The sequence below is a fragment of the Medicago sativa genome, chromosome 7 (assembly GCF_051527215.1).
Source record: "Medicago sativa cultivar Bolivia chromosome 7, Bolivia_mono, whole genome shotgun sequence".
NCBI classification, from domain to species: domain Eukaryota; kingdom Viridiplantae; phylum Streptophyta; class Magnoliopsida; order Fabales; family Fabaceae; genus Medicago; species Medicago sativa.
Genome location: NC_140755.1, coordinates 33555142 through 33572088, shown reverse-complemented (window position 1 = coordinate 33572088; position 16947 = coordinate 33555142). Strand labels below are relative to the sequence as shown.

At 32.9% G+C, this 16947-nt stretch overlaps 1 protein-coding gene and 1 long non-coding RNA gene across 4 annotated transcripts; both read right to left on the bottom strand.

Moving 5' to 3' along the window:
• Positions 1-453: 453 nt before the first annotated feature.
• Positions 454-3210, bottom strand: LOC146905782 (altered inheritance of mitochondria protein 32-like). Its single transcript, XM_085724517.1, has 5 exons — positions 2982-3210; positions 2531-2616; positions 1549-1854; positions 1179-1262; positions 454-1061 (listed from the first exon to the last, which is right to left on the bottom strand). The coding sequence occupies exons 1-5, from the start codon at positions 3204-3206 to the stop codon at positions 815-817; spliced, it is 948 nt and encodes a 315-aa protein (XP_085580643.1). The 5' UTR covers positions 3207-3210; the 3' UTR covers positions 454-814.
• A 553-nt stretch (positions 3211-3763) lies between these two features.
• LOC146905781 (uncharacterized) lies at positions 3764-8344 on the bottom strand. Of its 3 annotated transcripts, none has more exons than XR_015019563.1 (5): positions 8086-8344; positions 7710-7844; positions 6909-6989; positions 4811-5133; positions 3764-4400 (listed from the first exon to the last, which is right to left on the bottom strand). It is a non-coding gene; the product is annotated as an uncharacterized LOC146905781 (long non-coding RNA). The 3 variants fall into 3 exon arrangements; XR_015019564.1 differs by having other exon boundaries at positions 5027-5133; XR_015019562.1 differs by having other exon boundaries at positions 3764-5133.
• Between the last annotated feature and the right edge of the window lie 8603 nt (positions 8345-16947).

Here is a 16947-nt window from a genome sequence, read left to right as displayed (position 1 = left end):
TAAAATAATTGCAACCTTGAATATTTATTATTTTTAGTATTGTTTTCTGCAAATAACATAGATAGTCAAATATTTGGAATTGAAACAATCATCCTAGATCCTAATAATCATCTAGAAGCTATTGACATTCTGCCATGACCTTGTGCAGGACATTTTTCATGTTAATACATAAACAAATGTTTCAATAAAAATTGACGTATTTATATCAACTTTGGCCGATTTATTTGTCTCTTATAAAAATAAAAAAAAGAGGGAGTGGTTTTTTCTCCATCTTTCTTTGGTTTCGAACATCCACCATTAAAAAGATTTTAGACTCAAGTAATTTCTTATGTACCATCATAGCAGAGTTTCTTAATTTTATAAATCGATAAACACATCCAATAAAATTGTAACATGTTAGTCATAAATCGATTTTGACTGCGATTTTACGATTTTACAATTCTACAAAAGTAATTGAGTAAAATCCTTCATTTTGATTATGTTTGACACTACAAGAAATTTGGCTATGTTAATCTGATATTGTTCAGTTTAAAGTCGACAAAATACTAATACATAAATAACTAAAAAAAAATGGATAAAATCCTTCAAATCTCTCTAAAATCATGCGATTTTGTATAGATTTCAAGATTTTGTGCGATTTTGATACGATTCTACTATGATTTTGCCTGTTTTAGGATTTTGCTATGGATTTGAGTTGTTGAAGATGAGAAAAGTCGTAAAATCCTGGATTTTATCGGGATTTTGACAACAATTATCTTGACAATATTGAGTCTCTTTCACAAGTAAACTACTAATCAAATCCCCCTGGTGAAGCTTATGGTAGGAGATTCATGAACCACTTTGTTCCCCTGCTTACATTGTTCTCTTGGTTTTTATCAGTTTCATCAACCACTTTGTTTTGCTCAAAACTTTGACTTTTGCAACAAGAAACCACCCCATCAACACCTTGGCAACAACCAACAACGTTTTCATTGTTACTTTCTACATTAATATTCTTTCTATTAGCAAGCTTCTGGTCATTTTCTCCCTTAAGTTCAGCAATAGGTGGCCCCATTTGGCCTCTGAAACAATTCATATTCATACAATTAAATTTAACATTGATCATCTTGATAAGTCCATTGAATATATGATGGCCAAAATATCCATGTGGAAGTCAAAAGCACACATTAAGTGGTTACCTCCATAGTTTTTGTATGACCTCTCCCTTGGCAATGTGTTGGTCTAGTAAGGCAGGCACATCATTAGGAGTAACATAGCCATACCTGTAATTAAATATTAGGCACGCACTACATTTTAACCAACAACAATAAAATCCTTTAAAACCTCTGCAACACCAACACATCTGATGAAAGACGTGTTTGATGTTCGATATGTATCGGTGTCTGATACCACATAATATCGACACATGTAATTGCGTTCAATTAGTCCTTTTTTTCCAAATTTTTTACTAGCATCAACGTATCTGTGTCGTGTCTGATGTCTATGTTCGTGAGTGTTTCATTGTTCAAAACAAATAAGAGGATCAAAGAAACAAGTGTGAGTGCTTACCAATGACCCATAATTTTTCCATCTGGTCCAGGACTAAATGTGATTAAATTGCCAGCATATTTATGGCCACCAACATGAGAACAAGCCATAACAGAAATCTGATCTTTCAATCCTCTGAGCTGAATTTCTTCATTGAGCTTGTCAATGAGAGCAGGCCCACAAACACCGCACCTCACATCGCGACTTCCATGAGCACACACAAAAATATATGAACCTGCTATCACATCTTGCACTCCACCATCCCATGGTTTACAACTCACCATTACATCATTGAAGAAACTATCAACGTTTGATTCCTTCAAACCCCTTTTCAATCAAACAACAACACAACAACACACACACCATTCACAATATAAAACATTAAGTAACAACACTGAAATCTTAAATCACAATAAAATACAAATCAGTTTCGACGTGTGTCGTTTCATTTTATTGCGCTAACGAGCGTAAATTATAAAAATACTTTTTCTAAAATTCAATTTTGATTAAAATTATCTTTCTAACAAGCATGCTTATATGTTTGTGACTTTCAAATTGTAACAAAGATCCTTAACAAACATTACTTTCAAATTCTAATCACGCTTATCATATATCTTGATAGAGGTAAATTCTTACTAAAAAATAAAACTTAAATTTTTAGAATTAATTAACAAATAATCCATTTAGAGAGAGAACCATAATAAGAGAATTGATTTTTTTTTTTTTTTTTTACTGAGAGCATTGATATTTGTATAAACAATTTTAATGTTGTATATCTAAGTACGTATAAAATACACTTAGTTTTCGTGTTTTCATATTCCAATGAGAAACAAAGAATTAATATAAAAGTGGAAATCGTAAAAAATATGGCCAATGTGCTAGGAATAAGACATCTTATAAGAATGATGTTTAATCCCTAAAAAAAAAAGAAAAAAAAGAATGATGTTTAAAGAACATTTCTTACTTAATAATGGTTTACTTGTGTAATAACAATATAACATACCTGTATTTGATCATTTCTGGGAAAATCAAAACGTCGCCGTCGGAGAAGCCGTCCTCTTCAATCATCTCACAAACTGTGATTTTCGTCTACAAACAACCAAACTAACAAATCGTAAAATCTAAAATGAAATTTGAGATAACATCAAAATTGGATACAAATTAATATGGTCGACCTAAAGGCCAATCAACACATGTTAGGGTTTAAGCCACATGCTTTTGGATAAAAATTACGCGTCAAAATATCAATTTAGTTATAAACATATAATACGATAAATTAGTTATAAATTTTGCTCAAGTCAGTTGTTCAAGATAACAGCCACAAATCCTCCCTAATGCAAGTTCACATCTTGGACTAGCAAAACTCAAGTCTTTAAAAATGTTGGACCGACTCTACAAATTTTGTAGAGTCGGTGCAAATTAGGACTATGAAGCAATGAATTAGCAAGTAATACCTTGATGACGATGTCATTTTTGCGAGCTTTGAAAGCGGTTGCAACACTTTTAGGAAGGGGATGGTCATTGGAGGCTTCAACACGCGGAGGCCAAGTTTGGTGGTTCTTGTAACATAGAAAGACATGACGATCGTAGGATTCAACGGTTCCAGCAAGGTTTTGCTTGTACATCTCATAACGGGAGAAACCGTATTTGGCGGTGTTGACGACTTTGGAAGAAGACATGGTTGCGGCACTAGTGCAAATCAGGGATACAAAACCTATTTTTTAGAGATTTAAGACCTGTTTTTTTACCGGGGTTATATCAGTGGGTGTTGTAAGTTTGAGATACAACACCTGTTTTTTATTGGGTATAAAAACTACATATTATACCTAATTTTTCTTATAAACTGGTGTGATATGTTTATTTTTAACCCCATTTTTATAGTAAAACAGGTGCAAAACTCCGTATGTAACACCTGTTTAAATAAAAAAAAAACCGGTGTGAGAAAGCTAGTAGCAAATTAAAAAAAAAAAATTAACCTGCAGGCTTTGTCACCTGCAAAAATTTTTTTTGTTTTCTTTTTTTTTTTTTTGAAAGAGTCACCTACAGGTTATTGAATTCCACAGTGCAGTTTTTTTTTTTTTTTTTTTTTTGCGGTGAACATCATCTAATATTTCTTCATAAACCAACATAAATATATAACTAATTATACTACAATGGTGCCTTGCGATAAATGCATACATTTTTTTTTCCAAAAGCAAAGGTAATGAATTAATTACTCCCCATTAAGCACAAGATGTACAAGGGAGAAAAAAGAAAATACAACTCAAGTCTAACCCTCATATACAAACTTCATACAACAAAGAATCTATCAAATGACTATAACAAATAAAAACAATAAAAAGATCACTAACCCTGTCCAATCAAACACACCAATTAACTCTTATTCAGCACCCTATGAGGCTATAGCAAACAAAAACAACATAAATGTGTGGATCAATCCTAACAAAACTAAAACCACCACACCTCAGATAACAAATCTCTCAGTGCTGCTTTATTCATATAAGAAAAGGGAACATGAGTGGAATGGGTCTGAAAGCTGGTGATCGTCATAGGTCGACTTGCCCATCCCACAACGTTTATTGCTTTGCCAATCCGAACATGCACTAATAGAGGATTCAACTTCTCATCCATAGTCAACAAACCTGCATGGCCAACACGAGGAGGTATTTTGCCTTTAATATTTTAACTAGCTACTGATTAGCAGCCCAAACCAGTTCTAAAAGCTTTACTCCAACTATCAGCATTGGTTATTGGTATTATTTCCCAACAATTAAAGCACAATTTATCATTATATATTGCAAGCTTACTTTGGATATCTTCAACAATAGCAAAATCCTTCAATATCGGAAGCCAATAGTACAAATTTCTTAAACCTGAATGGAATTAAAAAAGATGATGCAAGATCTGAAGTGAATTAGAAATAGAAATATGAATATTAAAAAGGAGACTTTTGATCATATACAAAAGGAATTTTTGGCAAAAGAGATTCTAGTGCAACCTAATTAGTAATGTCAAATTTTGATACAAATGAAAATAAATAAAGTTGGGTACAACAATTATAAGGATATATAAGACCATTGATCCCTTAAGTACTTCACTTTAGATATGAAAAACGTTGATTTCTGCCCCTTTGTACATTATACCAATAGGGAAGTATCAATTGCATTACTAAAATCAAAGCATGCTTCTGCAAGATTACTTCCATTTAGCTATTGCACATATGAAAATATGAGTGTCTGTTATGTACAAAGGCAAGAAGCTTACGTGGTAAAACATAACTAACCTGATTATGAACAACAATGAAAACCTTGGATAGCAATATGATTCCAAAATCACCCATATACATCTTTTTGAGGTAAACTTGAAAGCTATGAATTAATAAAAAAGAAGGAAAACTGAAAAAAAAATTATTTACTAATGCAAAGGGAAAATCTAGGATTGAAAATGTTTCGAATAGAAGGACATAATGAAGAGAAGGATTCGAGTCGCTTATAATAACCTTAGGTTGTGAATAGAGAAGGAATTCACCACACACAGAAAATGAGTGGTGAGCAGAGGCTTGAACGAAGGAGAAGTGACGAATGGACATGAACAAGTAAACTCTACCTGCACCATTCAAACAAGATTAATCAATCCTAATAAACAAACCAATAATCAACTACAAACAAATACTATTGTAATACAAAAAAGTAAAATAAAGTAATCCATCCATTAAAGTCTTTGCCACAACCAAAGAATCAACATTTAATTCTACCAAAATGAACCCCAATTTTCTTCCATTCCGAAGACTTTCATAAACTCCCCACAATTTCGTGACATACGCGCTAAACATCCCGACATACTTAGAGAAACCACCAAGCCATTCACCCTTATTTCCCCGTATGATACCACCTCAACCCGCTCTGCCATCTTCTTTTCGAGCTCCGTCGGTGTTGATTTTAACCCACCCCGCTGGGGGCACTTCTAGCTCACATTGTCATAACTTTTAGAGTTTCTTGAATGATCTTTGTGGCTTTATCAGCAGCATGATAGGCGCTAACATAACTCATGGCAGCAGCCTTCCCATCCAATGGTCTTTTAAAGTTATCAATATGTTTTTCCTTATTCTTCCAATTCCATAAGGTGTGACACAACAATGCCCATAAGTCCTTCCAATCAATATTATAGTTCCAAATTACCTTACTGTGCATATTATAATTAATCCAATGCAGCAGATCCCCATAAAAAAATCATTTCTAGTGACATTATACACTACACTTATCCATACTGCCTCGCCAAAACAAGCAGCAACCTGAACATAATTAAAAAAAAATCCCCTCACCCCAAAACAAACAGCAACCAAGCAGACCCAAGCACTAAACTGCCACGCCAAAACACAAAAAATTAGCTCCTTTTGAGGTTTACAATTAACCCAACTGGCCAACAAGATGAAGGAACCAAACTCTGATGAGCTCAAATCTAGCTCTACCGAGTTGAATCTAGCCCCAACGAGGGGAACCCAGTCCCACCATCCTTCACTCTTTAGTAACTGTGAATGTTGTAACTTGTCATTTTGCCAACAATTTTGAACTTGTATGTTATTTGGATTCTGGTCTAGTTTAATTTGGAGCTATGAACCCATCTTATTTTAATCTATGTTGGTTATATAATATTGAATTTTGTTACTGTGTTAGCAACCTTTCTTTTGCTACAAGAAGAATTCCCAAAACAGGGCGGATTTGAATAAACAGAGAAAAGTTCCAACTAGAATAAAGATTGCAAATGAATGAAGGGTTTCTTATTGATGAAGTGGGATTGAAACAGAAGATACAAAAGGTATACAACGAGATGATAAGCCTGCAGACAAGGCTACCCCGAAGGAGCATTCTCCTTTCACACTAGAGCATTCTCTATTCACTAAACTTAATTATTCAAAAAACTATCTTTCCTTTCTACCTTTGAGGGCTATGTAAAGACTTTCTTTGAATAACCAAACTAACAACTCTTAACAACCACCTAACAAACTTATCAACTTACTAAACTAACTTCTACTAACTAACTCTTTATTACGCTAATTATCCAATATTCCATATCCTACCATATTGTCATTTGTTTTATTACTAAGGTAGAATGTTCAATATGTATTGTATACATAGTATCAAGTTGTATTTGCAATCCTATGCTAGATGTTTTAAACATTATTTCTGTATTAAGTCAACTTACATTTGTAAGAGTTGGAAACTAAAACCTATACATAAAAATATGCAGTACAATAAGATTTTATTCTTTCCGAGCACCTAATCACCAGTAGGTTAATTTTGGGATGATCAACTATGGTCAAATTACGAAAATTCTCAATTTTAAACTGAAGAAAACGCAGAACAAATCCAACCATAAGTTACCTGAAGGCGCCTAAACATTGCTGCTGAATTGCTCCATATCCCATCAATCAAAATAAAATGCTGAGTTGTATCTACTTTTAACTGCTTTATAATTAAGACAAATAGATTACTTGGAAGCACCAAATGGAAGACAGCGAAATCTATATAAAAAATGTCAAAAGAAGGAAATAACAAATGAATTTTGGTTCACAAGAGATAAACAAAGATATATGTATGTGTGTGTGTAAATGTATACACACATACATGCATTGATTGCTGCAGGCAAAACCAAAAAGAAGCTAGCATATAACAGTAGTGCAATTTTATTTCTTCTCATTTGCATAAATTAATATTATATACTTCAAAGGTCAAACAACAGCAAGCAATTTAACATTAAATACATGAAAATGGAAAGTAATTGATCAGGCTCAATTAATGTAAATTGGTTCAAGGTACATATTGGTAGGAATCCAAGAATTAAATTGAAAAGAATGAACTATTTTATTGAAAGATCGAAAATAAGAGATATATCTCCTCCAAGGGTTTCTCCTTGTATTCTATTCAAATTATGTCCTCTATCTTATTCACTGAACTTTACAAATATTCAATTATGTCCTCTATCCCTGTATTCTCTTATTGTATATCCTAACAACCTCCTGCTCGTCCTATATCTTAACAATACACCCCTCCTCAAAACAACCTTCTCCTCAAGGTTGAAATCTACTAATTTATACTTGTTCAATGGTTTATTGAAAGAAAAATATTAAATTAATTTTATATCAATAATTAGAAATACAGTGATCAATATCATGATACATATACCTTTTCTGATGATACTTCATTATTTGCAACTGGTTCCTGCCCAAATGCATTTTCAACTGATTCCAAAACGGCATTCTTGTAGGGATAAAGGCACCACACATTACTTCTTCCTGAAGTAAGGTAAAAACCCACGGCCTAAAAAAGTCCCAACACCAGTCATAAAAAAGTCAAGATGCAATCTTCATCCATTAGCAAAAAAACAAAAAAAAAACATGTATAAAATAATACACTCAATCAAAACAGCACCTAACAAAAAAAACTACCATTAGAAATAAAATAAAAAATCACAAACACATAAACAAAGAGTAACAAAACACAACCAACAATATGGTTAATTAATCAAAGTATCAGGGATGGGAGAGGAACTGAAGAATACCTTCACTCTGATGAATGAATTCGATTGAGGAACTGAATCCCTTATAGGCGGGAGAGTTCGATTGCGAAACTGGAGAGCGATTGTGAAACTGGATTGCAGCAGAGTTTGATTGATGGGTTAGATTGAGGAAAGAGAAAGGGGCAATTCGATTGAGGAATATGAGAGTTTGATTGAAGGGTTTGACGAGGAATGGGAAAGTGAATCAGAACGATTGGGAGAGAGGCAAAATAGGAAGCGTGGAAACATACTGATCGATATACTAAAGAAATTATAGAAATTATTCATATATATCAGGTTAAGAGTGAAAGAGTTTTTTTCTTTTTTTTCTTTTTTTTTTTTAACAAGAGAGTGAAAGAGTTTTAGTGGAAAAAATATAACATACCTTTTTTTCTTAAAATCAGGTTTGGAATGATCTGAGGGAGGTTAAATAGCTGACTTGGTTTGAACAAAGGAATAAAGACTTGGAGGTCAATGGTTCAAATCTTGCCAAGGAAAAAAAACTAATATAATAATTAATATGTTATTAAAGTTATTAAAATTTAATAAATAAATAAAAAAGATTCAAAATGATATTTACAAGTTTGCCATTATTTTTTTTATTTCAAACCTTTTTTCTTAAAATCAGGTATAGAATAATATTTACAAGCTTGCCACCTTGTTTTTATTTCATATTTGACACCAATTTAATCTTAAAATCAGGTTTAAAAATTTACTCACTAAATCAATTTTTTAATATATTTACAAAATTGCCACCTTAATTATATTTCACACCTCTTTTTAACAAAATAGGTATTATATAAATAATTCTTATGTCAATTTTGCACTAGTGCGGAGGAATGGAGAAGAAAGTGAGAGTTGTTTTTGAACTTGAAATGAGAGGTTGATCTAACAAAATGAGTTAACAACATTATTTATTTATGGCATTTCCTTAAAAAAAAACATTATTTATTTATGGCATTATAATTAATTAATAAAACTTGTTGGCTACTTATTCAACTACTTTTCAATGTTCCCTCATGCTCGAGCTCACAGTCAGAGTCAAAGAGAATAGTCGCACGTACATGCGTAGTGAATAAGAAAAATGACTCACCATGCTGCGTTACTTGTACGTACATGCCTCTTTTTCATCAAGTTTTGTTTAGTTTTGATGCCTCTATATTAAATATTGATATATTAAATGGAGAATCTTGCATCCCATGTATAATAATGCTGAAGAAGCTATCAAAATCAAGTTTTGTTTAGTTTTGTATAGTGACAAAAGTCACACATTTAATATATAGAGAAATGGAGAGAATTGTATGTTTGAACTTGCATTTCAATATATCAAATGTCTCTGTAGTCGTAGATATCATCCGAGCTTTGGTAAAAGAAGAAGTCAAAGATTCAAAACAAACTGAGACAACTTAGGAAAAACAACTCCGAGCAAATCACCTAGAAAACCTGGAACAACATGAAAACCATATAAATGAGAGTCTAAACTAAACTCGTGCATGGTTGGCAAGAGTATCAACTACTTGATTAATTTCAAGAACCACGTGTTTTCATTTGACGTGACCTATTACACAACCAATGTCAAAGATCTGGCGAACAATATGGTAATGATAGGTACTCGACGGAGGAACACCACGTTGGATGTTGATAGCCCTTAAGAGCATCACTCTCAATAATCCCTTGCCTTAGCCATTGATCATTGCGAGAGTCGGTTCATGATAAATGCTCCAAAACTCCGATAAATTAGTAAATATTAATTTAATAACTAATTAAGTACTAACATTTAGAAAGCTTAGAGAGTTGTCCTCGTGAGCTTACCTCAGTTGGTTGGACAATGCATAAAAATATGCAAAGTCCGGGGTTCCAACCCCGGCGACTACCAAAAAAAAGAAAGCTTAAGAGCCCCCGCGTTCACTATAGAGCAACAACACAAATTTCGAGCTACATGTATGATTAATTTCTTAACTAAGCTAATGTATGTTTGGTGAGAGTATCAACTACTTTTAGTTTCACGAACCACATGTTTTTATTTGACGTCACGAATTACACAACTAATGTCAATGATTTAGCGACCAATCTGGTAATTGGTACCAGACGGAGGAACACCGCCTTGGATGTTGATAGCCCTTAAGAGCATCACCCTCAATAATCACTTGTCTCAGTCCTTGATTCATAGCGAGAGTCAGTCCATGATAAATGCTCAAAAACTCGAATGAATGAGTAAATATCAATTTAATAACTAAATACTAACATTTGTCATTAAAAGAAAACTTAAGAGCTCCGCGTGTACTTATTGATTTTAAATAAAATAACTTTGTAAACTATGTATGCTTTTGATTATGCGATGACAAACGATAATTTTGAATTAATTAATTTGAATATTAGTTAGTTAAATGTGAATAGAATTTAAAATGTATCATGTTTTTTTTTTTTTTGGAGAGGAAATGTGTCATGTTATAACTTATAACTTACAATTTTCAAGGCCCTCTCTCTGAACTTGTCGGTCAACATTTTTATTTCATATTATTATTATTATTATTATTATTATTCAAATTATTATAACATATTTATTTGTTCTATATAAGTTTATGTATTAAAATGAAAAATGTCCTGGACAAGGTCATGACATAATGTCAATGGCTTCTAGATGATTATTAGAATCTAGGATGATTGTTTCAATTCCAAATATTTGACTACCTATGTTATTTGCAGAAAAAATATTAAAAATAATAATATTCAAGGTTGCAATTATTTTAAAACACACATTTTCTAATAAAATATTTCCATATTTAAGGAGTGTCTTAACACACACGTTACCCAGAATTACACAATTTTAACTCTGAAAATGTCACAAGTCCAGAAAAAAATGTCACAAGTCAAATTAGCTAAGTTTTTTGTATCCAAATTGAATGACCAAAGTGAACCATTCATTTTAAAATCTGAAGTAAATAATATTTACGGTTAATGAAACATGTAATTGTTTGTTCTATATACTTTACGTACTTTTAATTAAATATTACATCTTAAAATATTTTGGATTTATTTCTTGAAACCACTACACAGATTAAAATATTATCATCATAGTTAAATAAATTGTAAAATTTTATTATACTCATGATGACTCCTTAAATTTTTAGACTAGAAGTAAACAATAAACTATATCATTACTTGATCATAATCACATCCAAAACAAAGTATTATAGGATATTAGGAATATATATTTTTCATATATTTTATAGGATATGAAAAATATATATTTCATTATAAAAATGAAGCAACCCTGATTCTTTTGTTCATTCTCATTCCCTCTCTTTGCGGATCTCAATCTGGTTTTCATCTCTCGCTCTGTGGATCTCAATTTGATTTCTGCTTAGGTAACTATGTCTCTTTCCCACCTTCTCAAATCCCGCCTTTGGTCTCACGACACTCATCCGCAATCAGCAAAGAAGGATCTTCTCTGTGCATCAATGCAACAACCAGCTTGGCCTTGCTCCCAAGATAGGAGGAAACCCTTCCACCCAACAACAACTTGTATTAGTATTTCATACTCAATTCTTTCTTTGCTTTCTACTGTTTTGTACTTTTGTTTTGGATTTGGATTGATTTTTGTAATGTTTTATTTGTTTTTATTTTTCCAGTCATTCGGTGATGCCTTGTATAATGATGCGAGTATTGCGTTGATTATGTTTCCTTTATTGGCTTCAAGTGTAACCCTTGCTACATTGACTAGAGACAAATACATTCATGAGAGGGTCGTGGCTTGGTGTGTGGCAGATGGGATAGAATGTTCAGGAGAGGTGTTCAACAGTAGAAAAAAGTTATATCATGAGTGTATCTCCTTGTTCCCTTATTAGGTTAGGGCACCAGCAGAAAAGGAACTCCTAAGCTTTTCTATAATGTATTGCTTTATTTTGTGTTGATGCACACTCTTCCCGGTCACCACTGTTCATAAATCACTATGAAGCGCGAACACTCTTCAGATTAGGGAATTAGGCGTGTCCCGGTGTCACACAGGTGACATGTCCGACATCGACACGACACTAACACTTGTAGTTACACTGAATTATATGATTTTTTTTTCAAATTATTAACTATATCGGCGTGTCCGTGTCGTGTTTGGTGTCCGTGTTCGTATTCGTGCTTCATAAATCACTACTTTAGACTAATTATAAACCCATCTTAGTTATTGGATATTACTAGTATAGTGACCCGTGCCAAGCACGGGGAAATAAAAAACTTTTTTGATCAAATATATAGATTTTATATTATGTTATCTTAAAGTTATAAGTGTGGTTATAATTTAAATTTGATATGAAAAAATATCATCTTAATTTTGTTAATTTTGTATATATTTTGAAATATATATACATTGCACAGAACGATTAAAGTATTTGGATTTATACTTATACTAATTATTTGTAGTATAAGATGTACTCATTGTTAAACTTACCATATATAATATTTTTGCAAAAATACGCCGACGTACTGTATATTATTATTTTTTGACATAATGTATTTTATAAATCATAAAAACTAAAAAATTTGTATTTTTTTATATAATAGTCAGTGTCAGATGTATACACTTAGTCTGTGAATGCAAACGTTAATTTTTTTACGGATGTGTATAAATATAGTTTGGGCTACAGAAACGCCGATTGTTATTTGTTTTTATTTTTTACAAAACCAATGGTCTAATGTAAATATTGTATTTTAGGGTAACAACGATGTAAAAAAAAAAAAAAGTTCCATGTATTGTTATACCTGAAAAGTGCATCAATTAAAAGTCAATGACAATTGGCAATTGTACCAAAAATATCGAAGTAGTAAAATTATCGTTCCCACAAGGACTGTTTTTAATCTCAACAATTCTAGTACGTTATTAAATAGGATGTATAAAGGTTATTTTGTTTTGCCACTAGGGAGTTGATTGGTTTGATTGCATAAAAGTAAGGACAGAAAACAAAGATTGGTTGTAAAGAATAAGAGAGAGATGAGATCAGGTCTTTCGAATCATCTATGTTCCCCTAATTTGTATATCGCACCTATTCTTAAGAATGATTTTCTAGTTCAACGATAGTTAACAAAATAGTCCTAATCAATCCCTTGAGTTAGAACCCTCTTCTCAAATTACAACCCCTAATCCCTTAGGTGGTCTAATAATCTTTGAAGGTTTAAGCACGTTAACCTAATATCACTAACAAACGATAATCCATTCCTAAAGTAACCATGTTTATTAGAACAATTCAATTAGGTCTAAGTCGAAAGCTATGGTCAGTAGTCATTCGTTCTCACTAAATCATATTTATATTTGATCAGGATATAAAAAGCATAAAGAACAATTGAATTGAATAAAAACTAGATTGTCATTCACAATAAATAGAGTTTCACATCAACATGGATCAATTTGGGTTACAAAGAATCATCTCAGACCTAATCTCTAAGAGATTTAGCTACTCATAATCGAGTTTACAAATAGCATAATCAATATAGGAATCAATACATACATGAACTGGTAAAAGGTTGAAGAAATCGCTCTTCTAGCCGTCTTGTAGTCTCAAAATCGCACTTTGCTCTTCTAAAATCGTAACCCTTGTCTTTAGAATAAACTTCAGCTGAAATAGGCACATAAATTCGCCCAAAATCACGTCACGTTTTAAGTAAATTGTGACATGTTTTCCTTTGAATATTAAACAGCTGAATTAGGGTTTCCTCAAATCGTGACAAGTTTTGGACCATATCAATTGTGCTAACAGGGACTACCTCGTCTTTTAATTAAAATATACACTCTTAGGGGTTTAAGTGGTTCGGACAAAACCAATGAAACTGAAAATTCAAACCGAACAAAACCGAAAAAGTATCTGACCTTGTTTGGTTAGGTTCAAAACCAAACCAAACCAACTTAAACTGATCTAGTTTTCTTTGGTTCTCGGATTTTAATTTTGATATCCAGTGAACCGATGAACCGAACCAATGTTAGCCTCACTCTTCATTTAAGTAATATTATCCCCTCTCACACACATTTATGATTATGCTAAAAATTAAAGTCCAACATAAAATACTCCTTGATATATTACTTTCTCCCATCATCATTTCATCTCATAACTCACACTCTATTTTATTTATACTCACAAAGAACACTAGCCGCCAGTCACACCTAAACCAACATTCCACATTGTCGTTGGGATCGTCCATCTTTTGTTAGTTTTTTCATGTTAGTTATACAAAGTAGTTTGAAAAATAGATAACAAGGAAAACAAAGTTCTATGAAATATCTGAGTATGGTGTATGCAAGAATGACTCAAGTGCTCATAAGGACTTATAGCACCGGTCCCGTCAAACTCTCTCTCCTTCAACCCATTCTGAATAGATGTCTTGATATCAAAAGCCACAAGATTAGCAGGTTGAAAAGTATGAGTTAGGCGACCACAGGGATTAACTAACCCATAGTCTCCCAACTTCGGTCTTTCTTGTGGTTCTCCCATAGTGCTAGATTTAGGAGAAGAGATTGTTTCAGCTTCAGTAAATGTCGGACTTGGTATCGGTTCTCGTGCACTCGGTGGAACTGACTTCGACAACCAGAAAACTTTCCAATTGGCTCTTGCAGTCCTTTAAATTTCAGGATCGTATTCTAGATCGTCTGAACTCCGTCTACCTCGCATAAACAACAAAATACCTTAGAAGCACTGCACGATACAAAGTAATTAATGAATACTGAAACAATAAAAGAATTTTTTTAACAGAAAATAAATTGCAGAAATCCTAAATTATTACACAATTGCCTTCTTGAAATAGATCAACAGTCCCCCCCGACAACGGCTCCAAAAACTTGATAGACAATTGGCAAGTGTACCAAAAATATCGAAGTAGTAAAATTATCGTTCCCACAAGGACTATTTTTAATCTCAACAATTCTACTACGTTATTAAATAGGATGTATAAAGGTTATTTTGTTTTGCCACTAGGGAGTTGATTGGTTTGATTGCATAAAAGTAAGGACAGAAAACAAAGATTGGTTGTAAAGAATAAGAGAGAGATGAGATCAGGTCTTTCGAATCATCTATGTTCCCCTAATTTGTATATCGCACCTATTCTTAAGAATGATTTTCTAGTTCAACGATAGTTAACAAAATAGTCCTAATCAATCCCTTGAGTTAGAACGCTCTTCTCAAATTACAACCCCTAATCCTTTAGGTGGTCTAATAATCTTTGAAGGTTTAAGCACGTTAACCTAATATCACTAACAAACGATAATCCATTCCTAAAGTAACCATGTTTATTAGAACAATTCAATTAGGTCTAAGTCGAAAGCTATGGTCAGTAGTCATTCGTTCTCTCTAAATCATATTTATATTTGATCAGGATATAAAAAGCATAAAGAACAATTGAATTGAATAAAAACTAGATTGTCATTCACAATAAATAGAGTTTCACATCAACATGGATCAATTTGGGTTACAAAGAATCATCTCAGACCTAATCTCTAAGAGATTTAGCTACTCATAATCGAGTTTACAAATAGCATAATCAATATAGGAATCAATACATACATGAACTGGTAAAAGGTTGAAGAAATCGCTCTTCTAGCCGTCTTGTAGTCTCAAAATCGCACTTTGCTCTTCTAAAATCGTAACCCTTGTCTTTAGAATAAACTTCAGCTGAAATAGGCACATAAATTCGCCCAAAATCACGTCACGTTTTAAGCAAATTGTGACACGTTTTCCTTTGAATATTAAACAGCTGAATTAGGGTTTCCTCAAATCGTGACAAGTTTTGGACCATATCAATTGTGCTAACAGGGACTGCCTCATCTTTTAATTAAAATATACACTCTTAGGGGTTTAAGTGGTTCGGACAAAACCGATGAAACTGAAAATTCAAACCGAACAAAACCGAAAAAGTATCTGACCTTGTTTGGTTCGGTTCAAAACCAAACCAAACCAACTTAAACTGATCTAGTTTTCTTTGGTTCTCGGATTTTAATTTTGATATCCAGTGAACCGATGAACCGAACCAATGCTAGCCTCACTCTTCATTTAAGTAATATTATCCCCTCTCACACACATTTATGATTATGCTAAAAATTAAAGTCCAACATAAAATACTCCTTGATATATTACTTTCTCCCATCATCATTTCATCTCATACCTCACACTCTATTTTATTTATACTCACAAAGAACACTAGCCGCTAGTCACACCTACACCAACATTCCACATTGTCGTTGGGATCGTCCATCTCTTGTTAGTTTTTTCATGTTAGTTATACAAAGTAGTTTGAAAAATAGATAACAAGGAAAACAAAGTTCTATGAAATATCTGAGTATGGTGTATGCAAGAATGACTCAAGTGCTCATAAGGACTTATAGCATCGGTCCCGTCAAACTGTCTCTCCTTCAACCCATTCTGAATATATGTCTTGATATCAAAAGCCACAAGATTAGCAGGTTGAAAAGTATGAGTTAGGCGACCACAGGGATTAGCTAACCCATAGTCTCCCAACTTCGGTCTTTCTTGTGGTTCTCCCATAGTGCTAGATTTAGGAGAAGAGATTGTTTCAGCTTCAGTAAATGTCGGACTTGGAATCGGTTCTCGTGCACTCGGTGGAACTGACTTCGACAACCAGAAAACTTTCCAATTGGCTCTTGCAGTCCTTTCAATTTCAGGATCGTATTCTAGATCGTCTGAACTCCGTCTACCTCGCATAAACAACAAAATACCTTAGAAGCACTACACGATACAAAGTAATTAATGAATACTGAAACAATAAAAGAATTTTTTTAACAGAAAATAAATTGCAGAAATCCTAAATTATTACGCAATTGCCTTCTTGAAATAGATCAACAGTCCCCCCCGACAACGGCTCCAAAAACTT

What these genes read in the sequence shown, in the direction of transcription:
- LOC146905782 (XM_085724517.1), bottom strand. Translation starts at nt 3,206, where the DNA reads ATGTCTTCTTCCAAAGTCGTCAACACCGCCAAATACGGTTTCTCCCGT. An exon ending in AAAATGACATCGTCATCAAG is followed by an intron (nt 2,617 to 2,981) that starts GTATTACTTGCT and finishes GGTTGTTTGTAG; the next exon opens with ACGAAAATCACAGTTTGTGA. An exon ending in GGAAAAATTATGGGTCATTG is followed by an intron (nt 1,263 to 1,548) that starts GTAAGCACTCAC and finishes ATTTAATTACAG; the next exon opens with GTATGGCTATGTTACTCCTA.